This window comes from Rana temporaria, chromosome 13 (assembly GCF_905171775.1).
Source record: "Rana temporaria chromosome 13, aRanTem1.1, whole genome shotgun sequence".
Classification (NCBI taxonomy): domain Eukaryota; kingdom Metazoa; phylum Chordata; class Amphibia; order Anura; family Ranidae; genus Rana; species Rana temporaria.
Window position 1 is genome coordinate 65,625,365 of NC_053501.1, and position 27,072 is coordinate 65,652,436.

The 27,072-nt window shown below is 45.9% G+C and overlaps 2 protein-coding genes across 8 annotated transcripts in view; one reads left to right on the forward strand and one right to left on the reverse strand.

Annotated features, from left to right (window-relative positions):
* STRN3 (striatin 3) overlaps positions 1-22,179 on the reverse strand; it is a 100,536-nt gene extending 78,357 nt beyond the window's left edge. For 4 of the 7 annotated variants that reach the window (XM_040333576.1, XM_040333575.1, XM_040333574.1 and 1 more), the window contains exon 1: positions 21,681-22,177. In XM_040333576.1, the coding sequence (XP_040189510.1) occupies positions 21,681-21,908 (228 nt within the window). In that variant the 5' untranslated portion in view covers positions 21,909-22,177. Of the gene's footprint in view, positions 1-21,680 lie in introns of all 7 variants that reach the window. The other 3 variants (XM_040333571.1, XM_040333570.1, XM_040333572.1) reach the window with 2 other exon arrangements.
* Positions 22,180-22,197: 18 nt separating this feature from the next.
* Positions 22,198-27,072, forward strand: part of AP4S1 (adaptor related protein complex 4 subunit sigma 1) — a 103,760-nt gene continuing 98,885 nt past the window's right edge. The window contains exon 1 of the mRNA XM_040333577.1: positions 22,198-22,296. The gene's annotated coding sequence lies outside the window, so the exon portion shown is untranslated. The remainder of the gene's footprint in view (positions 22,297-27,072) is intronic.

Consider the following 27,072-nt stretch of genomic DNA (forward strand, 5'->3'; position numbering starts at 1 on the left):
CATACCCACCGGGTCTATAGACAGCCTGGTGGTAGTTTTTGATGCAGAGAACCCAGGACAGGCAAAGTTCAGCACAAGTTTTTTTTTTAAATAAAATATATATATATATATATATATATATATATATATATATATATATATATATATATATATATATATATATATATATATATATATATATATATATATATATATATATATATATATATAATTTTACACACACACACACGACCAAAAGTTTGGACACACCTTCTCATTCAAAGAGAATTCTTTATTTTCATGACTATGAAAATTGTAGATTCACACTGAAGGCATTAAAACTATGAATGAACACATGTGGAATTATACATAACAAAAAAGTGTGAAACTGAAAATATATTTCATATTCTAGGTTCTTCAAAGTAGCCACCTTTTGCAGCAGACACATCTCTAGAACTGTTAAGAGGAGACTGTGTGAATCCGGCCTTCATGGTAGAATATCTGCCAGGAAACCACTGCTAAAGAAAGGCAACAAGCAGAAGAGACTTGTTTGGGCTAAAGAACACAAGGAATGGACATTAGACCAGTGGAAATCTGTGCTTTGGTCTGATGAGTCCAAACTTGAGATCTTTGGTTCCAACCCCCGTGTCTTTGTGCGACGCAGAAAAGGTGAACGGATGAACTCTACATGCCTGGTTCCCACCGTGAAGCATGGAGGAGGAGGTGTGATGGTGTGGGGGTGCTTTGCTGGTGACACTTTTGGGGATTTATTCAAAATTGAAGGCATACTGAACCAGCATGGCTACCACAGCATCTTGCAGCGGCATGCTATTCCATTCGGTTTGCGTTTAGTTGGACCATCATTTATTTTTCAACAGGACAATGACCCCAAACACACCTCCAGGCTGTGTAAGGGCTATTTGACCAAGAAGGAGAGTGATGGGGTGCTGCGCCAGGTGACTACCTCTTGAAGCTCATCAAGAGAATGCCAAGAGTGTGCCAAGCAGTAATCAAAGCAAAAGGTGGCTACTTTGAAGAACCTAGAATATGAAATATATTTTCAGTTGTTTCACACTTTTTTGTTATGTAAAATTCCACATGTGTTAATTCATAGTTTTGATGCCTTCAGTGTGAATCTACAATTTTCATTGTCATGAAAATAAAGAATTCTCTTTGAATGAGAAGGTGTGTCCAAACTTTTGGTCTGTACTGTATATATATTATAAAAAAAAAAAAAAGTATTGACCTCACATCTTAATCTTTTATGGTGTTCCCATTAAAAAAGACTTGCCTATGTTGGTAAATGTTCTATGATCTATGTAATGCTTTTATTAGAAATGAGGGAAGGGTTAGGACATCTGTCGCGTTTTTATTGCTCTGGGTTTACCGGTCTCATTGAAGACAGGAAGAAGAGCAATAGCCCCAATGGTGACACACAGAAATAAAATTTGAGAGAGGATTTGGCAATTTCTCACCAAAGAAAACGTTTTGGTTTGAGTGCAGCATCCGGCACTAAAAGAGCAGTACTGTGAGGCACTTACAATACAAGTAAAGTCTTGGCCTCTAGGAGAGGGCAGAGTCAGTGTGTGATCAAGTGATAAACCACCAATGAAGGCATGTGAAGGAGGATTTACCCTTCACTGCATCCACAGCCAACCAACGCTGGGGGGCACCATCACTGCATCCACAACCAACACTGGGGGGCCCCATCACTGCATCCACAACCAACCAACGCTGGGGGGGGGCCCCCCATCACTGCATCCACAGCCAACCAACGCCGAGGGGGCCATCACTGCATCCACAGCCAACCAACGCCGAGGGGGCCATCACTGCATCCACAGCCAACCAACGCCGAGGGGGGCCATCACTGCATCCACAGCCAACCAACGCCGAGGGGGGCCATCACTGCATCCACAGCCAACCAACGCCGAGGGGGGCCATCACTGCATCCACAGCCAACCAACGCCGAGGGGGGCCATCACTGCATCCACAGCCAACCAACGCCGAGGGGGGCCATCACTGCATCCACAGCCAACCAACGCCGAGGGGGGCCATCACTGCATCCACAGCCAACCAACGCCGAGGGGGGCCATCACTGCATCCACAGCCAACCAACGCCGAGGGGGGCCATCACTGCATCCACAGCCAACCAACGCCGAGGGGGGCCATCACTGCATCCACAGCCAACCAACGCCGAGGGGGGCCATCACTGCATCCACAGCCAACCAACGCTGAGGGGGGCCATCACTGCATCCACAGCCAACCAACGCTGAGGGGGGCCATCACTGCATCCACAGCCAACCAACGCTGAGGGGGGCCATCACTGCATCCACAACCAACCAACGCTGAGGGGGGCCATCACTGCATCCACAGCCAACCAACGCCGAGGGGGGCCATCACTGCATCCACAGCCAACCAACGCTGAGGGGGGCCATCACTGCATCCACAGCCAACCAACGCTGAGGGGGGCCATCACTGCATCCACAACCAACCAACGCTGAGGGGGGCCATCACTGCATCCACAGCCAACCAACGCTGAGGGGGCCATCACTGCTTCCACAGCCAACCAACGCTGGGGGGGGGGCCATCACTGCTTCCACAGCCAACCAACGCTGAGGGGGGCCATCACTGCATCCACAGCCAACCAACGCTGGGGGGGGGGCCCATCACTGCTTCCACAGCCAACCAACGCTGAGGGGGGCCATCACTGCATCCACAGCCAACCAACGCTGAGGGGGCCATCACTGCTTCCACAGCCAACCAACGCTGGGGGGGGGGCCATCACTGCTTCCACAGCCAACCAACGCTGGGGGGGGGGGCCATCACTGCATCCACAGCCAACCAACGCTGAGGGGGGCCATCACTGCATCCACAACCAACCAACGCTGAGGGGGGCCATCACTGCATCCACAACCAACCAACGCTGGGGGGGAGCCATCACTGCTTCCACAGCCAACCAACGCTGGGGGGGGAGCCATCACTGCTTCCACAGCCAACCAACGCTGGGGGGGGAGCCATCACTGCTTCCACAGCCAACCAACGCTGGGGGGGGAGCCATCACTGCTTCCACAGCCAACCAACGCTGAGGGGGGGGCCATCACTGCATCCACAGCCAACCAACGCTGGGGGGGGAGCCATCACTGCTTCCACAGCCAACCAACGCTGAGGGGGACATCACTGCTTCCACAGCCAACCAACGCTGAGGGGGGGGCCATCACTGCATCCACAGCCAACCAATGCTGGTAGCTATTACTACATTAAAAATAGAAGTGCAAGGAAAAAAAAAAAAAAAAAAAAAGTTTAGGAGTGAACATTCTCCCAAGGGAAAGCACTTGTGATGACGGACCACAAATCACCACAATCGCTTTTCCAATGGTCTGCATAAAACTCCTTTTCTTTGCTTTTGGATTTTTAATAAAAAGAATGTTTGCATGAAGCACGGTCATTCATTATATATCCAGGACTGTTGATTTGAGGTTGGTGCGCCATCTTGTGTGCATTTTTCTGGCTTCAGTATTATGATGGTTTCCCTTTTTACCATTTTAGCAGCAGCAAGTTCACAGCTTCTTGGGTTTAAGATTATTTTCATGTTTTTAATATTGTTCTCATATTTTTGTACTTCTGTAACTCATTTGTCAGGGAATATTGAATGCCGTTGTAGATTTGGGCTTGGTGTGATTCTTAGTTACATAGTCTTGAAAAGACAAGTTCATCTAGATCAATAAAAAAGGAGGAGAAAAAAAAACAAAACAAAAAAAAAAAACCTCACTAACATACTGTACTACCGGTAGTAGAGCTGCACAATTAATCGTTAAAAAATCATGATCTCGTTTCAACCCCCCCACGATCTCCAATGCAGATTTTGACGATTCTATTATATGACAAGTGGAGAGAATTTATCTGCTCACTCAGCTGTCAAAAGAAAAAGTCCGGGCAGTCTGCCAAGTTTAGATCAAAGGGATAAACTTCTGTGTGTAAACAAAGTTTGGGCAGTCTGCCAAGTTTTTTTTTTTTTTTTTAACTACATGAAGCATTGTATCCAACTTCCTTCTTAGTCTGTGTGTAAATGCAGGAAGTTTAACCATTTAAAGACCAAATCTTTTTCTGACACTTGTTTCTTAAGTTAAAAATCAATATTTTTTTGCCAGACAATTACTTGGAACCTAAAACATATATATTTTAGCAGAGACCCTAGGGAATAAAATGGTAATTGCTGCAATATTTTATGTCACACTGTATTTGCCCAGTGGTCTTTCAAATGCAATTTTTTGGGAAATACAAAAATACAAAGAGCTGAGAGTACTGTGTGCTCGGCTCGCAGTCACGCCCAGTCCGGCCTCCCAGCATTCACGTTCCACCATTGGACCCATGTTATGCCCATCATAGGAGCCGGCCCAAGGGGCGGGACTTCGAGAGAAGGTCCGTCTGTTGCATTTTTGATATCACTACCAGACTTTCATTTCCATAGTTGAAATGGTAATAAATATGTTTGTAGATCAACTACATTAAGGAACCCTCAGTGGCACATGGCACCTCCTGGGTCTGGTTTACTGAAGAGATCGCTGCTCAACCTGAACTGAGCCATGATGCTAATGTGCAAATGCCCATTTCCTGGCATTTATCAAACTAAAGATGACACTAATCCAAAAGAGACATTTAGTGCACTACTTCATGCTTTAAGATGGCGGTTTACAGTGTGCCTGGTGGGCAAGGCTGCAGATTGACACTGATCATTCTTCAATGATGGACAAGGCTGCAGATGGACCCTGATAAGGCTGCATTGATGGGCATTTAAAATGCATTTTTTTCCCTTAAACTTCCCTCCTAAACTTAGGGTGCGTGTTACACGCCAATAAATACGAGGTATATAATGTTTGGGCATTCCAAGTAATTTTCTAGCAAAAATACAGATTTTAACTTGTAAGCAACAAATGTCAGAAAAAAGTTTGGTCTTCAAGTGGTTAAAACGGACCTCATTTACAGACCGAAGTTCATCCCTTTGATCCAAGAATTAAATGTTTACAATGTTTCTCTTTATCTCCTGTTGAGATAAACAATGCAGGCAGCCTGCCAAGTTTTTTGTCAGCTGTCAGAAGTGAACAGAGGACGCTTCACTTCTTACATAGAATCGGGAAACTACGTTTTAAGATTGGGAAGGGAGTAGAATCATGCAGCTCTACTATATAGACAACCCTATAACCACAGTTGACCCAGAGCAGTGTTTCTCACTTTGTTTTGCGGCGCACCAAAAAAAAAAAAAAAATTCACGGCAGACCTGAAAAAAAGATTTAAAACAAATTTTGTGGTGAAGAACATATTGTTACATATATATTTATTTTACATTTATAATGAAAACCTTTGTGTTTTTTCACCTTAATGCATCCTCTATGATTTTTCGGAGGCTGGGTGCGATGTTATGATGTCACGCCCGGCCTCTGCATTCAAACAAATGGGCCGCCTCGGCTAGGAAGCGGAGATGTTTTTATTTATTTGGTTTCAGTCTTTCCAGTCTAGAGGGATTATTGACACCACATCTCACTGTAAAGAGGACCAATCGTGCCATATTCCCATTACAAGGGATGTTTACATTCCTTGTAATAGGAATAAAAGTGAAAAGTGTCCAACTAAAAGATTTAAAGTAAAATTAACAATAAAATAAATTATCGTGCCCCTGCCCCCATCTGCTTGCACGCAGAAGCGAACACATACGCAAGTCCCGCCCACATAAGAAAATGGTGGTCAAACAACATGTGAGGTGTTGCCGCAAACGTTAGAGTGAGAGCAATAATTCTAACTCTAGACCTCCAGTCACTCAAAACATGTAACCAATAAAGAAATTAAAAGTGTCGCCTATTGGGATTTTTAAGTACCAAAGTTTGGCGCCATTCCACGAGCGTGTGCAATTTTGAAGCGTGACATGTTAGGCATCTATTTACTCGGCGTAACTTCATCTTTTACATAAAAAAAAAAAAGAAAGAAAAAGGTGTTTGAAAAATTGGTGCGCAATTACTGTGCGAGATCAAAAGTTGCAATGAACGGCATTGTATTCTCTGGGGTCTCTGAGAGAAGTGGTTAAAGTTTTTGATCCTCTTGAGAAAAAAACAAAAAAAAAACAAAACAAACACCTCTTAAAAACGCTAGTGCAAAAATGCAGAAAAACTCACTGCATAGCTACTGGCGTTTAACATTATTCTAAATGTCCAGTGTGCATGAGGCCCAAGTGTTCTTGGTGGGCAAAGTTTGCAGTGTATTTAAAGTGGTTGTAAACCCTTACAACACACTTTATGCTACAGGCAAGCCTATAAGGCTTACCTGTAGCTACCCTAGATATCTCCTAAACCTGAACGGTTAAGAGCCGATGTAATCGGCGCACTGAAGCAATAGCACGTACCAATTGCTTTCAGTGACTGTGCCGTTACTGACGGGTCCCGCATACATGCACGCGAGTGACGTCATCGCGGCTCTGGTCAATCACAGCGCCGGAGCTGCAATACCCAGATGCAACTCTGGGATGACATGTCGGCGGCCGGTGCCATGTCGGGCACCGCGGGCTTCGATCTAAGGCGAGTATTACATAATGAGCTAGTATGCTATGCATACTAGATTATTGCCTTTGTCTTGCAATTGTTAGATTTTTTATTTATGTTTTTGCAAAGTGGGTTTACAACCACTTTAAATAATGCCTTCAGTCAGGGGCAGAAGTTTACACTCATTTTAATACAAGCAACAATGAAGGCGTACTCAAACACAAATGATAAAACTATATCAGCGTCCCAAAGTGAGATGTTAGATCTCAATTAGGATCTTTACCAGCGACTCGTATTCCGGCTAGGAGACTCCACAAAAGTATGGGCCACAAATGTGAATTAAAAGTCAAACTTGTCAGTGTCAACATGTACATATCAAGTCACAACAGCTGGTTGGCACTTGACATATCTTCCTCCTTTTAGACATATGACAATAGTCTCAGGAACAAGTTTACTTTTCTTAGGCTATTCTTGATGAGCTATTGAAAATATGGGCTGGTCATTAGCAACCACATTGGCTTGTCCACCAGCTACTCAGGCCCAATTTAACATCCTACCATACAACACACGGAAAGAAAATCCCAGAGACACGAGGATACTGTGAAGCCTGTCAAGTGCACAACCCATTCGTTTACCAGCGGCATTCCTCAGACCATTTGCATATTGGGAAAACCAAAGCACTTGAGATAGAACTAAACCCTACAATCCTTTTCAGCCATGGAAGCTGCCGTCTTAGCTAGCTTGATCTGCAGTTGCCGTGGTGTTGCCCATATTAATTAGAACACCAATCATTTGAAGGCTTGACAGTTCGATTGAGATCCGAAGCAGCTATAACCATCATTGGTTATATGGCACCTGTAAAAAGCAAGTACCAGTGCTTAAAAGGCAAATACCCACATTCAGCATACCCTCATTACAGTTCTATGGGCATTACACACCAACTGGGACTCCCAGGTATCTCAAATAGAAATATATATTTTATGTGTGCGCCCATACACCGGTCTGCAAGAGCTCCTGCGACTTGTCATGTGATTCAGATGGTCACCAGTCATCTATCTTCCCGTCAGAGGCCTGGGCGCGATGTGATGAAAAAAAAAAACAAAAAAAAATGCCCGTCCCCGGTAGCTCGCACACAGAAGTTAACATCCTTTTTTCCCCCACAACTAGAGGTTTCTTTTGGTGGTATTTGACCACCTCTGCAGTTTTTATTTTTTGCGCTATAAACAAAAAAATTTAAATTTTGAAAAAAAAATAAAAAAATAACCCCACACAATATTTTTTGCTATAATAAATATCCCCAAAAAGGGTTTTTAAAAAACATTTCTTCCTTAGTTTAGGACAATATATATTCTACTTTTTTCAAAATTGCAATAAGCATATATTGATTGGTTTGCGCAAAAGTTATAGCGTCTACAAACTACGGGAGAGATTTATGGCATTTTTATAAATGTATTTATTTTACTAGCAATGACGGCGATTTGTGATTTTCAGCAGTACTGCGACATTGCGATGGACAGATCAGACACCTTCGACACATTTTTGGTACCATTGACAGCGATTAGCGCTATAAATATGCACCGATTACTGTATGTCACTGGTAGGAAAGGGGTTAACGGTATGTTCCCTCAGTGTGTTATAACTGTATGGGGATAGGACCGACTGGGAGAGGAGACAGATCGTTATTCACAACACACACACACCCCCCTGTGCTGGCTGTCATGCACGCGACCGCCGACCACGCGCATCGGGTCCCCCGCCGTGCAGCGAGCACACGCCCTATGGCGGCTCTTAAAGGGAAACCCATTGATGGATGGGATTTTGCCCACACACGACCGGTTTTCCCGACTGTGATGGAGGAGATAAGCCCGGGAATCCCGGCCGTGTTTTCCCATAGGAAAACTGCCCAAAAACGCTGGATTTCCATAAAAAAAAAAAAAAAACTTTTTTTTCCTGTCAGGCAGATTTTGGGCAGTTTTCCCGTCGGAAAAACTGCGAGGAGCATACACACGGCCGGGATTCCCGGCCAAAAGCTCTCCTCGCATTGTGTAAATCTGCATGAGCCGATCGGGAACTGGTTAATTGAGACAACAATCTAACAGAATTTGTTCTATAGCACTAAACTAATGTTCCTCTAATATCACATAGAACACATAGTAAAGCCAGCCATATGTGAAGTGAAATTCAGCAGGCAACAGCCAAATTTCAATCCTGGCATTTAACTTTGTTACAGACAGTTTGTAAAGAGTTTTGCAAAGGTGCACTTTGCTCCAAACATTACCCAAGATCGGGTAACCATAGCGTGTAATCTTGCAGCATTATTTGTCCGAGTGTAACAGAAACAAACATGAATGGTGATCTCATGCAAGTGACACAACAGTTATTTTAGGGAAATGACTGAAACAAATTTTAGTATTAGTAACAAAGAATCTCCTGGAGGAAAACATAATCCGGCGGTCACTGGCTGTCCATTACTACACATATTGATCTGCAGAGTTGATGATCTAAAGTCTAAAATGTTCTGGGAATAAGTGAGTCAGCATTTAATATTTTTATTTATCTAAACTTACGAATACCAAAAATGGAAAATAAGCAAGTAAATACACTATAGGACACCATTGATTTTTAGTGGCTCAACAGTCCGAGTATAAGATTGCCAAAACATATCAATGACTTGAGGAGCCACAGGTGGCACACATCAGGATGTATGTGGCCATACTTACCTAAACATCAACGCTTATATTCCAAATGTATGAAGCTTGCAGTAACAACTAGGCCTGAGTTAGCACTGTCCTGGGAGTATTCCACTCACCGTATGAGGTATGACAAGGGAATTATTCCACTTTAGTCAGAGCTGCACAACTTGTTTTTCTCTCCAGGCATCCCTCATCTACATAGGCAGTTCAAAAACCACACTATGCAACACAGGTTGCGGTTCTGGAGTGGTTTACCAGGGTTATGGCTGCCTGCAGCTGCCAACCACAGCCCCGGTTTTATCATTTTCACCTGGAGATTCTCTTTTTCCCCCAAAACTGATCCAGCAGCTGGATCACTTTTAAACCTCGTACAAACGATCAGTTTTCCCGACGGGAAAACTGAGGAGAGCTTATGGCTGGGAATCCCGGCCGTGTGTATGCGCCTCGCAGTTTTTCCGAGGGGAAAACTGCCCAAAATCCACCAGACAAAAAAAAAAAAAAAAAAAAAAAAAAAGGAGAATAAGTTCTTTTTTCCCCACCGGGAAATCCGGCAGACTTTTGTCCGGCAGTTTTCCTATGGGAAAACATGGCCAGGATTCCCGACTAATGCTCCATCGCAGTTTTCCTGTCGGGAAAACTGCCCGTGTGTAAGGGAAAGACTAAACTGAGCAGGTTCTCAGCTTTCCCTGCGGTAAAAAGTCCATCGGAAAACCCAATTGTGTGTACGAGGCTTCAGAGGCAGCAGGAGGGAGGCGTTAAACAGCCCCCCCCCCCCCCAACTCAAGCCAGTATTTCTTGGGCTTACCTGTCTCACAAGAAAGCCTGAGTTCTCCTCCAGCGGCTGACACTAGAGGTGAATTGAGACAAGATGGTCTCCGATCACCTCTATGATCTAGGAGGCCGGCAGTGATCCCATGATGTCACTTGGGGTTTAGGGCAGATGTAAACACTAAAATAGAAGGAAATACCAGCAACTCGATTGTTTCTTCTTACATTTTTATTGGGCACCAACAGCAGTGCGACATCTAAAAGGGCCATCATGTTCCGGCCGGAGCCTGTGTGTAAACGGATCATCCGCTAACGTCCGTTTTTCGTCCGTTCCGTTTTTTTGACGGAAGAAAAATAGGGTTTTCTTCCGTCCAAAAGAACGGAACTTAACGCAGACGGATGCTAACGGACGTTAGCGGATGCTCATCTGCTAACGGACGTTAACCCATAGGGAAGCATTGCGGTCCGTTAACGGACGTCCAAAAAATGGACGAACGGAACGGACGTGTGAAAGAGCCTTTAGTCTGCCTTTAAAATGTCCACCTCCACTCCATTTATTATCCTAAATTAGATGCACCTGTTTGAGGTCATTAGCTGCATAAAGACACCTGTCCACCCCATACAATCAGTAAGAATCCAACTACTAACATGGCCAAGACCAAAGAGCTGTCCAAAGACACTAGAGACAAAATTGTACACCTCCACAAGGCTGGAAAGGGCTACGGGGAAATTGCCAAGCAGCTTGGTGAAAAAAGGTCCACTGTTGGAGCAATCATTAGAAAATGGAAGAAGCTAAACATGACTGTCAATCTCCCTCGGACTGGGGCTCCATGCAAAATCTCACCTCGTGGGGTCTTAATGATCCTAAGAAAGGTGAGAAATCAGCCCAGGACTACAGGGGAGGAGCTGGTCAATGACCTGAAAAGAGCTGGGACCACTGTTTCCAAGGTTACTGTTGGTAATACACTAAGACGTCATGGTTTGAAATCATGCATGGCACGGAAGGTTCCCCTGCTTAAACCAGCACATGTCAAGGCCCGTCTTAAGTTTGCCAATGACCATTTGGATGATCCAGAGGAGTCATGGGAGAAAGTCATGTGGTCAGATGAGACCAAAATAGAACTTTTTGGTCATAATTCCACTAACCGTGTTTGAAGAAGAATGATGAGTACCATCCCAAGAACACCACCCCTACTGTGAAGCATGGGGGTGGTAGCATCATGCTTTGGGGGTGTTTTTCTGCACATGGGACAGGGCGACTGCACTGTATTAAGGAGAGGATGACCGGGGCCATGTATTGCGAGATTTTGGGCAACAACCTCCTTCCCTCAGTTAGAGCTTTGAAGATGGGTCGAGGCTGGGTCTTCCAACATGACAATGACCCGAAGCACACAGCCAGGATAACCAAGGAGTGGCTCTGTAAGAAGCATATCAAGGTTCTGGCGTGGCCTAGCCAGTCTCCAGACCTAAACCCAATAGAGAATCTTTGGAGGGAGCTCAAACTCCGTGTTTCTCAGCGACAGCCCAGAAACCTGACTGATCTAGAGAAGATCTGTGTGGAGGAGTGGGCCAAAATCCCTCCTCCAGTGTGTGCAAAGCTGGTGTAAAACTACAAGAAACGTTTGACCTCTGTAATTGCAAACAAAGGCTACTGTACCAAATATTAACATTGATTTTCTCAGGTGTTCAAATACTTATTTGCAGCTGTATCATACAAATAAATAGTTAAAAAAATCATACATTGTGATTTCTGGATTTTTTTTTTTTTTTATTATGTCTCACAGTGGACATGCACCTACGATAACAATTTCAGACCCCTCCATGATTTCCAAGTGGGAGAACTTGCAAAATAGCAGGGTGTTCAAATACTTATTTTCATCACTGTAATATATATATATATATATATATATATATATATATATATATATATATATACACACACACACACACACACACACACACACACACACACACACACACACACACACACACACACACACACACACACACACACACACACACACACACACACACACACACACACACACACACACACACACACACACACACACACACACACACACACACACACACACACACACCTGAATACCCGTGCCCGGTCTTCCTATCTTAACCTTTTGGGGAGGAAAATCATAGTAATATAAATATACCCATCTTTTATATAAGGGTGTAGGTAAGGGTTAATTTAACTGTCATATTTTTATTTGGCATATAAGTAATATGTGTACCAGGTATTATTGAAATATCTCCAGGCGTACAGAAGTTATGTGGGAACATACATTTCCCATTGATTTGCATGGGACTTTAAACAAAAACCCCGACCCTCACAAATGGGGGTAGTTAAGGGATAAATTAACTATCCTATAGTTTAAGTGGACATATAAGTAACATGTGACCAAGTGTCATCGAAATATCTACAGCCGTTTGGAAGTTATGAAGTAACATGCATTTCCCATAGAGTTGAATGGGACTTTAAAGGAAAACCCCGACCATGGCAAATGGGGGTGGGTAAGGGTTAAACCACCTATCCTATGTTTGTTGCTGACATATAAGTAACATATGTGCCAAGTTTCATGTTAATATCTTTAGCCGTGATGCTGGAACATACATACACACACTTGAGATTATATATATATATATATATATAAAAAACTCAAGTGTATGTATGTTCCAGCATCACGTCCAAACGGCTAAAGATATTAACATGAAACTTGGCACACATGTTACTTATATGTCAGCAACAAACATAGGATAGGTGGTTTAACCCTTACCCACCCCCATTTGCCATGGTCGGGGTTTTCCTTTAAAGTCCCATTCAACTCTATGGGAAATACAGGTTACTTCATAACTTCCAAACGGCTGTACATATTTCAATAACACTTGGTCACATGTTACTTATATGTCCACTTAAACTATAGGATAGTTAATTTATCCCTTAACTACCCCCATTTGTGAGGGTCGGGGTTTTTGTTTAAAGTCCCATGCAAATCAATGGGAAATGTATGTTCCCACATAACTTCTGTACCCTGGAGATATTTCAATAATACCTGGTACACATATTACTTATATGCCAAATAAAAATATATGACAGTTAAATTAACCCTTACCTACACCCTTATATAAAAGATGGGTATATTTATATTACTGTGATTTTCCTCCCCAAAAGGTTAAGATAGGAAGACCGGGCAACGCCGGGTATTCAGTGTGTATATATATATATATATTATATATATATATATATATATATATATATATATATATATATATATTTATATATTTATATATATATTTGGGGATTCAAAAGTAATTTTCTAGCCAAAAATACAGATTTTTACAAAAAGTGTCAGAAAAGGCCTGGTCTTAAAGTGGTAAAAAAATCACTTCAGAGAGCTTCTGCTTGACTAGGTAGTCGTTAGAGTAGGCTTCTATTCCTACTAATCATGTGGTTGCTGCAGGTAAAGCTGAAGGTGACTGTTAAATATCCCAGGTAGCTGGATGAGAATCCTATGAATTTAACTTTAGTCAGAGCTACGCCAGTTTGTGTACAGGTGCCCCTAAATCAGCATAGGCAGTTTTTTTGGTAAAGGTGAACCAACCCTTAACCACTTAAGCACCTTGCCTGTTTTTCAGATTTGGCATTTACAAGATTAAAACATTTTTTTTTTGCTAGAAAATTACTTAAAACCCTCAAACATTATAAATATATATTTTTTTTTCTAACACCCTAGAGAATAAAATGGCGGTCATTGCAATACTTTCTGTCACACCTTATTTGCGCAGCGGTCTTACAAGTGCACTTTTTTTGGAAAAAAATTCACTTTTGGTATTAAAAAAAAAAGACAACAGTAAAGTTAGCCCAATTTTTTTGATATATTGTGAAAGATAATGTTACGCCGAGTAAAATAATACCCAACATGTCACGCTTCAAAATTGCGCCCGCTCGTGGAACGACGTCAAACTTTTGCCCTTAAAAATCTCCATAGGCGACGCTTAAAAAATTATATAGGTTGCATCTTTTGAGCTACAGGAGGTCTAGGGCTAGAATTATTGCTCTCGCTCTAACGATCGTGGCGATACCTCACTTGTGTGGTTTGAACACCGTTTTCATATGCGGACACTACTCACGTATGCATTCACTTCTGCGCACAAGCTCGTCGTGACGGGCGCTTTAAAAAAAATGTTTTTGTTTTCTTATTTTTTTTATTAATTTTTACACAAAAAAAAAAAATGGATCACTTTTATTCCTATTACAAGGAATAGAAAAAAGCATGACAGGTCCTCTTAAATATGAGATCTGGGGTCAAAAAGACCTCAGATCTCATATTTAGACTAAAATGCAAAAAAATAAAATAAAAATAAATTTGTCATTTGAAAAAATGACAAGAAAATATTGCTTTAAGGCCTGGTTCACACTGGTATGATTTGAGATGCGATTTTAGATGTGAAATCGCATCTCAAATCGGCGGCATTTGCCGACAATGGCACCGTCCTAAATCGGTACGATGCCGCATCTCCGGCGCTGCACCAATTTCAAACAATAGTTCCTGTACTACTTTTTGCAATTTTGGGCCACGATTTACATTGACATCTGTGCAGAAACCTGCACAATGTCTCAAATCGCGGCCGAAAACGGGACTGACAACGGGAGTGAAATTGTGCGAGTTCAGCTGAACTCGTACGGCCTCATTCCCGCAGCCCAGTGTGAACCTGGGCTAAGAAGCATGGGCGGAGGTGACGTTTTGATGTTGCTTCCGCCCTGCTATGGGGACCATCTTGCCCTCACTCGTATCCCAGCCGAACAGGGGACAGGACCCCATCGCCTCCGTCGCTCTCCCGCTGCCGATAACGGTGATCTTGCGGCGAATCCGCCGCGGAGACCGCGGTTATCGTTGAAAGGACCGCTCACTGAAAAGATGGATATCTCGGTTGTGGCGGCAGCAGTCCTGTAAAGCACAACAAGACGTGAAAAGATATTTCCCAAAAGTAAGACAAGTCCCATATTAGACTTTTGTCTTAAAGTGGAGTTCCACCCATTTTTTTATGTTTGTCTGTGCTGCATGCCCTAATCTCATAGTGTTCAGAATGGACAATTTTTATTTAATTTGTTGCTTGTAAATAGCTTTATTTTGTAATCCTTAATTACTTCCTCCTCCTTATTAGCCTAGGCTATTAATTAACAAGGCTATTTGCAAGGGTTTCTGGGATAGGCATCATGTTTCCCAGTAGTCCTTGCAAACCTGATTGAAACCTATTACATTGCTTGTGCAGCACTGAGCATGTGCGAGATATGCAAAGCTGAAATCCAGGAAGTCATACAGTCTGGCTTCATGATGCCCACACTTAAGATGGGCACGGTCTATTTCTAGATTATAAACTATAAATGCTGTAACAACCTAACAGAACGGACCTTAGTTTACAGCCTAACTTTACTAGAATACATTAAGCTTGTGTATTACAGGGGTATTTATATTTAAAAAGTGAAATTGTGGGTGGAACTCCCCTTTAAGAACAAGTGTCCCCGCAAGATTTCTATTCTACTCCATTAGCAGAATAAGATTGTGAATTCATCTAAAAATGTCAATCATGGGGACAGCAGTCAGCAGGAATATTGGGAATGAATCTCTCCTACAGGACACAGACACTGAGAACATGACAGGGGTTCTAACCCTTCCCTGCTCCATTGAAAACAAAATAAGTTGGGTTTTTGAATATATGTTAAATATAGAATGTATATGAATTATTACTTTTATTATCCAAGCTGATCCAGATGGTACCTTTTCCTCATAAATGGTATGGGAAAAAATAAATAAAAATAAAGAGACATATAATAGAAGAATGTGGGTAAACTTCACATCTGTGCACAGATACAGACCCAGACTACATTTTCTAGTCCCAAGACTTTTCAAAGTCATAAACTGGGGGACCCTAAAACAAAGCTAAACTGACAGATGAGCATCTTTGGGATTTACATGATTATACTTCAAGCTGCAAAAAAATAAATAAAAAATAAAAAATAGACTTAGCAAGATGCCATCTCCCGATTGATTGTCATGGCATTTTTTTTTTATTATGGAGCACAAACTATTTGCAAAATGTCTATCTTTCATTATATAAATGTTTGACCAAGACATATGGTTTGGATTCCTCTATATAGGAAGCAATCATAGGTTCAATTTAATGCAAGGTTAGAAGCACACCATCATTTCCCATATCTTATGGATACATGAGCCTAGTATACACGGGCTGGTCACCATTCGGCCCATGTGTATGGCAGCTGCACCAGCTTCGGTCGAAGGCCCATGACCAAAAAAGGTCACGGGGGGGGGGGGGCTGTCCCCATGAGAACATGATAGCTTAGCAGGGGTGGTTGCTGTACCAACATCAGATTGTTAGTACAGCGGCTCTGACCTGAGCTAGTAGTGTGCATGCGGCTTTAGGGGGCAGATCTCTTTCTCTATATGTAATCTTTTTGTATGATGCAAACCGATTATCTGCACTGTGATACAAGGGGGAGAAGGGTTCATCCAACATAAAGCTCTATGGGCCAAAAGAAAACTAAGGGCTCAAATCAACAACCTGTCAATCAAAAAAGTGCTTGAAGTCCTGTGCCAGAAGTTTGAACGCACCACCACAGGACAAAAGAAACGCAACGCAAAGCAGGTCAGACATCTGAACGTGTGTACTGCTCCATTAAACTCAATTGGATTTTGCTGACCTGCATTCGGCTTGCGTTTGAAAAATGAAGGGAAACAAGGCTCATAATCATAAGCCATTAGAGGACAAACACTTAAAGCGGGGGTTCACCCTTAGAGGGCACTTTTCCCCCTTAGCTTCCTGCTCGTTATTACTAGGGGAATCGGCTATTTATTTTAAAATATGTGCAGTACTTACCCGTTTACGAGATGCATCCTCTCCGTCGCTTCCGGGTATGGGCTTCGGGAATGGGCGTTCCTTCTTGATTGACAGGCTTCCGACGGTCGCATCCATCGCTTCACGATTTTCCGAAAGAAGCCGAACGTCGGTGCGCAGGCGCAGTATAGAGCCGCACCGACGTTCGGCTTCTTTCGGCTACGAGTGACGCGATGGATGCGACCGTCGGAAGCCTCTCGGAAGGCTGTCACTCAAGAAGGAACGCCCGCTCCCGAAGACCCATACCCGGAAGCGACGGAAGAAGATGCAGCTCGAAAACGGGTAAGTACTGCTCATATTTTAATACAAATAGCCGATTCCCCTAGACCGAACGAGCAGGAAGCTAAGGGGAGAATTTTTTTTTTTTTTACAAATGGGTGAACTCCCGCTTTAAGCAGTGAATATAAGACACAAAAGATATAGGGACAATAACACCTCACCACTGCGTCATTCATACATTTCCTTTATTACAAAAGATTAACCCGACAGTGCAACAGGTGGTGAGCCTTACTGTTGGTACAATGGGTTGCCTCTTATCAGAGGTCAGTATGTTTTTTGTTTGGGTTACCATTGATCTGAGATCAGTATGGAGGTACACTGGGCATACTCTGATCTGCAGCCAAAATGGGGGATACACTGGGTTACCCTATATGATATCAGGTCAGTACGTGGGTACACTGGGTGCCCGTCTGATGAGAGGGTGCTTCTGGGTTCCTCTAATCTCTGACGAGGGGGTGCTCTGAGTGTCCTATGATATGTCTTTGGAGGAGTGCTTAGGGTGTCCTGTAATCAGAGGGGGGTGCTCTGGGTGTCCCGTAATCAGAGGGGGGGGTGCTCTGGGTGTCCCGTAATCAGAGGGGGGGGGTGCTCTGGGTGTCCCGTAATCAGAGGGGGGGGGTGCTCTGGGTGTCCCGTAATCAGAGGGGGGGGGGTGCTCTGGGTGTCCCGTAATCAGGGGGGGGGGGGTGCTCTGGGTGTCCCGTAATCAAGGGGGGGGGGGTGCCCCGTAATCAGAGGGGAGGGGGTGCTCTGGGTGTCCCGTAATCAGAGGGGAGGGGGTGCTCTGGGTGTCCCGTAATCAGAGGGGGGGGGGTGCTCTGGGTGTCCCGTAATCAGAGGGGGGGGGGGTGCTCTGGGTGTCCCGTAATCAGAGGGGGGGGGGGTGCTCTGGGTGTCCCGTAATCAGAGGGGGGGGGGGCTCTGGGTGTCCCGTAATCAGAGGGGGGGGGTGCTCTGGGTGTCCCGTAATCAGAGGGGGGGGGGGTGCTCTGGGTGTCCCGTAATCAGAGGGGGGGGGGTGCTCTGGGTGTCCCGTAATCAGAGGGGGGGGGTGCTCTGGGTGTCCCGTAATCAGAGGGGGGGTGCTCTGGGTGTCCCGTAATCAGAGGGGGGGTGCCATGTGATCAGAGGGGGGGGTGCTCTGGGTGTCCTGTGATTTGGAGGGGAGGGGGTGCTCTGAAGAAAGTCCTGTGATTTGGAGGGGAGGGGGTGCTCTGAAGAAAGTCCTGTGATTTGGAGGGGAGGGGGTGCTCTGAAGAAAGTCCTGTGATTTGGAGGGGAGGGGGTGCTCTGAAGAAAGTCCTGTGATTTGGAGGGGAGGGGGTGATCTGAAAGTCCTGTGATTTGGAGGGGAGGAGGTGCTCTGAAAGTCCTGTGATTTGGAGGGGAGGGGGTGCTCTGAAAGTCCTGTGATTTGGAGGGGAGGGGGTGCTCTGAAAGTCCTGTGATTTGGAGGGGAGGAGGTGCTCTGAAAGTCCTGTGATTTGGAGGGGAGGGGGTGCTCTGCAAGTCCTGTGATTTGGAGGGGGTGCTCTGAAAATCCTGTGATTTGGAGGGGAGGGGGTAATCTGAAAGTCCTGTGATTTGGAGGGGGTGCTCTGAAAGTCCTGTGATTTGGAGGGGGTGCTCTGAAAGTCCTGTGATTTGGAGGGGGTGCTCTGAAAGTCCTGTGATGGGGAGGGGGTGCTCTGAAAGTCCTGTGATGGGGAGGGGGTGCTCTGAAAGTCCTGTGATTTGGAGGGGGTGCTCTGAAAGTCCTGTGATTTGGAGGGGGTGCTCTGAAAGTCCTGTGATTTGGAGGGGAGGGGGGTGCTCTGAAAGTCCTGTGATGGGGAGGGGGTGCTCTGAAAGTCCTGTGATGGGGAGGGGGTGCTCTGAAAGTCCTGTGATTTGGAGGGGGTGCTCTGAAAGTCCTGTGATTTGGAGGGGAGGGGGTGCTCTGAAAGTCCTGTGATTTGGAGGGGAGGGGTGATCTGAAAGTCCTGTGATTTGGAGGGGAGGGGGTGCTCTGAAAGTCCTGTGATTTGGAGGGGAGGGGTGATCTGAAAGTCCTGTGATTTGGAGGGGAGGGGGTGCTCTGAAAGTCCTGTGATTTGGAGGGGAGGGGTGCTCTGAAAGTCCTGTGATTTGGAGGGGAGGGGGTGCTCTGAAAGTCCTGTGATTTGGAGGGGAGGGGTGATCTGAAAGTCCTGTGATTTGGAGGGGTGCTCTGAAAGTCCTGTGATTTGGAGGGGGTGCTCTGAAAGTCCTGTGATATGGAGGGGAGGGGGTGCTCTGAAAGTCCTGTGATTTGGAGGGGGTGCTCTGAAAGTCCTGTGATTTGGAGGGGGTGCTCTGAAAGTCCTGTGATTTGGAGGGGTGCTCTGAAAGTCCTGTGATTTGGAGGGGTGCTCTGAAAGTCCTGTGATTTGGAGGGGAGGGGGTGCTCTGAAAGTCCTGTGATTTGGGAGGGGAGGGGGTGATCTGAAAGTCCTGTGATTTGGGAGGGGGTGATCTGAAAGTCCTGTGATTTGGGAGGGGAGGGGGTGATCTGAAAGTCCTGTGATTTGGGAGGGGGTGCTCTGGGTGTCCCGTAATCAGAGGGGGGGGTGCTCTGGGTGTCCCGTAATCAGAGGGGGGGGGTGCTCTGGGTGTCCCCCGTAATCAGAGGGGGGGGGTGCTCTGGGTGTCCCGTAATCAGAGGGGGGGGGGTGCTCTGGGTGTCCCGTAATCAGAGGGGGGGGGGGTGCTCTGGGTGTCCCGTAATCAGAGGGGGGGGTGCTCTGGGTGTCCCGTAATCAGAGGGGGGGGGGGTGCTCTGGGTGTCCCGTAATCAGAGGGGGGGGGGTGCTCTGGGTGTCCCGTAATCAGAGGGGGGGGGCTCTGGGTGTCCCGTAATCAGAGGGGGGGTGCCATGTGATCAGAGGGGGGGGTGCTCTGGGTGTCCTGTGATTTGGAGGGGAGGGGGTGCTCTGAAGAAAGTCCTGTGATTTGGAGGGGAGGGGGTGCTCTGAAGAAAGTCCTGTGATTTGGAGGGGAGGGGGTGCTCTGAAGAAAGTCCTGTGATTTGGAGGGGAGGGGGTGCTCTGAAGAAAGTCCTGTGATTTGGAGGGGAGGGGGTGATCTGAAAGTCCTGTGATTTGGAGGGGAGGAGGTGCTCTGAAAGTCCTGTGATTTGGAGGGGAGGGGGTGCTCTGAAAGTCCTGTGATTTGGAGGGGAGGGGGTGCTCTGAAAGTCCTGTGATTTGGAGGGGAGGAGGTGCTCTGAAAGTCCTGTGATTTGGAGGGGAGGGGGTGCTCTGCAAGTCCTGTGATTTGGAGGGGGTGCTCTGAAAATCCTGTGATTTGGAGGGGAGGGGGTAATCTGAAAGTCCTGTGATTTGGAGGGGGTGCTCTGAAAGTCCTGTGATTTGGAGGGGGTGCTCTGAAAGTCCTGTGATTTGGAGGGGGTGCTCTGAAAGTCCTGTGATGGGGAGGGGGTGCTCTGAAAGTCCTGTGATTTGGAGGGGGTGCTCTGAAAGTCCTGTGATTTGGAGGGGAGGGGGGTGCTCTGAAAGTCCTGTGATGGGGAGGGGGTGCTCTGAAAGTCCTGTGATGGGGAGGGGGTGCTCTGAAAGTCCTGTGATTTGGAGGGGGTGCTCTGAAAGTCCTGTGATTTGGAGGGGAGGGGGTGCTCTGAAAGTCCTGTGATTTGGAGGGAGGGGGTGCTCTGAAAGTCCTGTGATTTGGAGGGGAGGGGGTGCTCTGAAAGTCCTGTGATTTGGAGGGGAGGGGTGATCTGAAAGTCCTGTGATTTGGAGGGGAGGGGGTGCTCTGAAAGTCCTGTGATTTGGAGGGGAGGGGTGATCTGAAAGTCCTGTGATTTGGAGGGGAGGGGTGCTCTGAAAGTCCTGTGATTTGGAGGGGAGGGGTGATCTGAAAGTCCTGTGATTTGGAGGGGAGGGGGTGCTCTGAAAGTCCTGTGATTTGGAGGGGAGGGGTGATCTGAAAGTCCTGTGATTTGGAGGGGTGCTCTGAAAGTCCTGTGATTTGGAGGGGGTGCTCTGAAAGTCCTGTGATATGGAGGGGAGGGGGTGCTCTGAAAGTCCTGTGATTTGGAGGGGGTGCTCTGAAAGTCCTGTGATTTGGAGGGGTGCTCTGAAAGTCCTGTGATTTGGAGGGGTGCTCTGAAAGTCCTGTGATTTGGAGGGGAGGGGGTGCTCTGAAAGTCCTGTGATTTGGGAGGGGAGGGGGTGATCTGAAAGTCCTGTGATTTGGGAGGGGAGGGGGTGATCTGAAAGTCCTGTGATTTGGGAGGGGGTGCCCTGAAAGTCCTGTGATTTGGAGGGGGTGCTCTGAAGGTCCTGTGATTTGGAGGGGAGGGGGTTCTCTAGCAGAGCTCACACCGTTGCTCCTCCAGCACACTCAGGCCGGTCCCTGTCAGCTGTGGTGAGCGGATGAGTACACCGCACACCTCCCTGCTCCTCAGGCCACACTGATCCCCAAGATGGCCTCCAGAGTGGGCCCAGTTTCCTGCCCTCCTCACCTGTAGCTCGGCCCTCTCCACCTCCCAGTGCGCTCTCTCCATCTCGAAGCGGGCCCATTCGTGCTGGATGTAGTGCAGGATCCCGGGGATAGTGTACTGCATGGGCCGGGCGGAGAGCTCACAGCCTGTGTCTGATGAGGGGACTCCCTGTGTCGGGCTCTGCCCGGGACCTGCGATTTGCGGCCTAGCTGAGGCAGCCATTCCCGCCACCGCCGGGTGATCCTCCATGTAGTCCCGGGGCTCCGCCGATACGGGCACAGTTACGTTAGGAAACAGCTCCGGTAGGTGATGAAGGGGGAGGGGAAACGGCCTCGGTGCCCGGCCACCGGAGAGAAAACAAATGTCCGCTCTATAACCTCCGCCCGATCACATTACTGACGGTCGCCATCTTTCAGACCTCCCCCGGGCCCGGTTCGCTCCGCGGGGCACTCTGGGTAACCGGCCTCGTTCGCCGCCTCCCGCTTGACAGCGTCAGTGCGCAGGTGCGAGACCCGTGAACCGACGTCACAAAGGCAACCTGCATCACGTGGCTTCGCTCCGCCTATTTCGCCTCATGACGCGACCTTACTTGTGAGGGAAGACTCTTCCGGTGGTGACGTCAATGAGCCCACACACGGTAATGCACTGCTACTTATAAACATAGAGGAGGATCTACCGGGGCCGTTCCCTGCTACTGCCTGTGTGACGGGCGTGAGGCTGACATTGTGCGTCTCCTTAGCTAATGCCTTACATTGTATCACACTATGGGGTGGTAATGGACGACACGACTAAAGGCGACCTTTTTATTTCTATTCTGAATAGAGTTCTAATATTCTTTTCTCCATCTTTGTCTCGCTGAGGAGATTAGCCTTCACTTCCTGTCCTACAACCAAAACAGGAAGTGAGAGGAAATCCCTCCAAGGTGAGGGACTAGTGTCCCCATTGGAAGATTCCCCCCTTTCCTATCCTGGAGACAACCCAACGCTTGGGATTTTCTTTCACTTCCGGTGATAATGGTAAACGGGACAAATAGAGAGAATGAATCTTCCTAATGGGGGCACAGACAGCAATACAATCTGATACTCTATTCTAAGTGGGAAAAAACAAGTTTTGCAGTTAATTATACTTTATTTTATTGTATCCAAAGAGAAAATCTATGGGTGGGTATAGATATCTGGAGATTTGTCTTCATATCCTATACTGTAGATACAGCAGGAAGTGCTAGTGGACTGCTACCTTCAGATGTGGCAAACGCTGCCTATGGACGCAGCGCGCTCTGTATTCTGGGTGAGGAGAAATGGACGTTTAGCTGCAGTCACAACCACAGTCTCTGGATACTTCTTATTTGAATTCACTAAACTTTATCTGTAAAGGAAACTTTGACTGGCTGCTTTAACTCCTGCATTGCCCTACACTGACGTGTTGTACTGAAAAAAAAGACTCCCCCCCCCAGAAAGGATAGTGTAAGTAGGGCAGAGTGGACCGTGTCAGTAGTTTTTTGATTTTTATTATTTTTTACATTATTATATTTTTCTTTTAATTTTAGAAACCCTGTTGGGGTGGTTTTGTTAAAGCGGGAGTTCACCCATAAGTTTTTTTTTTTTCAAAAAATCCACTTAGATTCCTGCTCGTTTTGTCTAGGGGAATCGGCTAGTTGTGTTAAAATATGATCCGTACTTACCCGTTTTCGAGATGCATCTTCTCCGTCGCTTCCGGGTATGGGTCTTCGGGAGCGGGCGTTCCTTCTTGATTGACAGTCTTCCGAGAGGCTTCCGACGGTCGCATCCATCACGTCACTCGTAGCCGAAAGAAGCCGAACGTCGGTGCGGCTCTATACTGCGCCTGCGCACCGACGTTCGGCTTCTTTCGGAAAATCGTGACGCGTTGGATGCGACCGTCGGAAGCCTCTCGGAAGACTGTCAATCAAAATAGGAACGCCCAGTCCCGCAGCCCATACCCGGAAGTGGCGGAGAAGATGCATCTCGTAAACGGTAAGTACGGCTCATATTTTAACACAACTAGCGGATTCCCCTAGACAAAACGAGCATTAATCTAAGGGGGAAAAAGTGTAATTTAGGGGTGAACCTCCGCTTTAAGATATCAGGGGTCTAAACTGACCCCCTAGACTACAGAGCAATCTTTACATCAGAAGCCCTCTCCACTTCAGAAGTCCACCTTTACATTAGGAGCCCCACCTCCCTCCCTACTCATCAGTCCCCCTTGTATAAGAGGTCCTCCTTTCACACAGCAGTCCCAAATTTACATCAGAGTCCCCCCTTGCATCAGAGTCCCTTTTACATCAGTCCTTTAACTACTTCCCACCTGGCCACTGCACATATACGGCACTCTCTCCTTCTGAGTTCAGGAACGTCCCTCAGAAGGAGGGGGATCGCGCTCGCGTTCCTGTGCAGCGGCACGATCCCGATGCACTCGTGTCACCTGGACACGGCGCATCTCAGGGCTCTGTGATTGGCCCTCCTGATCACATGACGGCCGTGTACAATCACAGCCATCATGTGATGTAAACAGAGAGCCGATTGGCTCTCCTCACACAGAAGTCGTTGGTAAGGAGAGCGGATCGATGCATCCGGCTGGTGATCAGTGAGTATGTGCTGTATTTTTACAGCTTTTTACACACTGATCACCAGTCTAGTGTCCCCACAATGTAAAACACACAAAGTAAACACACATGTCCCCACAGAGTAAAAACACCTGTCCCCCACATATGCAACAGTAAAATCACATGTCCCAATGATCATTTGCGCACATCTGTACATGATCATTTGCGTACATATGTCCATGATCACACAAACCAATTATTATACACTTAACAGGATTTTTTTTTTATTTTCCCAAAAACATGTAGTAGAATACATTTTGGCTTAAATTTATGACAAAATTAAATTTTATTGGATTTCTTTTAAAATAGAATAAAGAAAATATATATTTTTTCCAAATTTTCGCTCTTTTTTTTTTGCTTATATCGCAAAAAAAAAAGTGGATAAATACCACCAAAAGAAAGCTCTATTTGTGTGAACAAAATGATAAAAATGTAATTTGGGTACAGTGTTGCATGACCCCCCAATTGTCATTGTAAGTGCGAGAGCGACGAAAGCTGAAAATTGGCCTGGGAAGGAAGGGGGCGAAAGTGCCCAGTATTGATGTGGTTAACAGGAGCCAAGAAAGTTTAAGTTGGTCAATTGGTATGGCTGCTGACTTCCAGTTCCTAGCTATTGTGATTTTGGCTGATACGAATATGAACGTAAGGAGCCGTCTTTGGGTTTTGGAGGCCTCCTCTACCTTGCAGCCCAGGAGTGCATGCTTTGGGGACTTGGTCAGGTTGATCTGGGTGAGGGTATAAATAAAGTTATAGACCCTGATCCAAAATCTTTGTACTTTATGGCATTGCCGCCATATATGGTATACTGTCCCTTGATATTGCTTTTTCACATTTGTTTTAATGTTTTTTTTTATTCACGTGCTAACACTGTACCGGATGAAGGTAGATAAATAAATAAATGCACACAGAAATATTATGAAACTGAAAACATTCTAGTAGGCTTTCATTCACAAAACCATCTCCCTCTGCTGAAATGTTACAGAAACATTTCCCTCTAGGGAAATGTTACAATATATTTGTCAGTGCAGAGTTTCCCTCATTCTTATTTTGTACATAGCTAAAATTCCAACTGCCAGGTGAAAAATAACAAATGTGTAAGTTCTTTAGGCCCCTTTTTAGAAGGGGCAGAATCTGTCTATAGGATCCACCTGCTCAGCAGGGGATCTCTCCGCTGATCCCCACTGAGGCTGGGTTCACACTACTACGCTACTTTCATCCTACTTTGCTCTGTGTTCAATGTTTCCCTATGAGAGCGTCTTGTAGCATCCTACACAAGTCGGTCCGACTTTGAAAATGCTCCCTGTACTACTTTTAAATGTAGGACCAATGTAGCAGAGCAAAGTAGGATGAAAGTAGTGTAGTAGTGTGAACCCAGCCTCAGCAGGTGGATGACAGGTCCATGTCCGTTTCGCTATGCAGAGCAGACATATACGCAGCCGGCTGCTCTCTATGGGGTGGTCAGATGGAAACAGACTGCATGTCTGTTTCCATCTGACTGTCATCCGACCTGTTTGACAGATGGCAAATGTATTCCTATCTATCTGTCTTATTGGATCTTATGGGATCAGATCCGGGCCCCCTTCCCTTCTCCCTCGTCGCCATGGACACACAGGGGTTTGGGCAGGCCTGACCTGCTGCGCAGTGGCTGTCCATCCATTTGGGGTGCCGTTCTTACTATCCACACCACCCCCTATATGAATAATCCAACGCCGCTGCCACCCCCTATTCTTGCGTCCTGCCCATTTCAGGCCGCCGGGCACCTGACTTACAGCGATGTTTGATGTTTTTTTTTTTTTAAAGCACCTGATTAGAGCCATGGGCTCCAATAGGATGGGCTCTGAGAGCAGAGCATTGCGCCATAAGCCCACCCAGGTGTTACAACAGCGAATTAATATTCACTCATGCTCATATGTACTAATATCAATGGTTGTCATTGGAAATCATGGGGAACAACTTGTCATGCGACTTTGCAGTCCCAAGTCGTAGGACGAGTCATACAAGTGTGAAAGGGGCCTAAGGCGACTGTCATCCTACTTTGCTCTGCAACATCTGTCCTACTTCCATCTGGCTTGAATGAACAGGATAAGATTTTGCTTTAACTTTGAGATAGTCTGACTTGTCTTTTGACCAATAAAAACAATCCCAGTGTGACATAAATTCCTTTTATTGCTGCTGTAAGTCAGATGGTTAGGACAAGGATCCAATTTTGATCCAACGTCAAAGATATTGAATGGGGAACAATAACAGAGTCGTATTAGAACTATGAGAAAATAATAGATAAGGATGAACATAAGTATGCTATGTTAGAATAATGCAACTGTGTTGAGATGGCATTGGCTAGCAAATGTCGAAGAGAATATTAGTAGCATAAGTAGAATGAAATTGTCAATGCATGCATGTATGTTACTGTATAATATGAATGCAGCTGAGAAAATAAAGGATTTATAAAAATAAAAAAAAAGATATTGAATGGGCTAAAAACGGACCAAAGTAGTGCAGGAACCTTTTTCAAAGTTGGGCCGACTTGTTTCGGACCAGTTAAGATGGCCCTCATAGGGAATCATTGATTTACACGTGTAATGCGACATGAGCTCCCAAATTCGGAGCGCATGTCGTACCAGTGTGAACCTGGACTAAAAGCGAGAGTGTGTCCGTGTTCACACTGGTACGACATGACAATCGTATGACTGTGGATCCTACTTTGCCCTGCAACTTCAAGTCTGACATCCATTCGACTTTAATGAACAGGGATCCAACTTTGAGCCCGACAATACCTACCAGGCACTTTGTGTC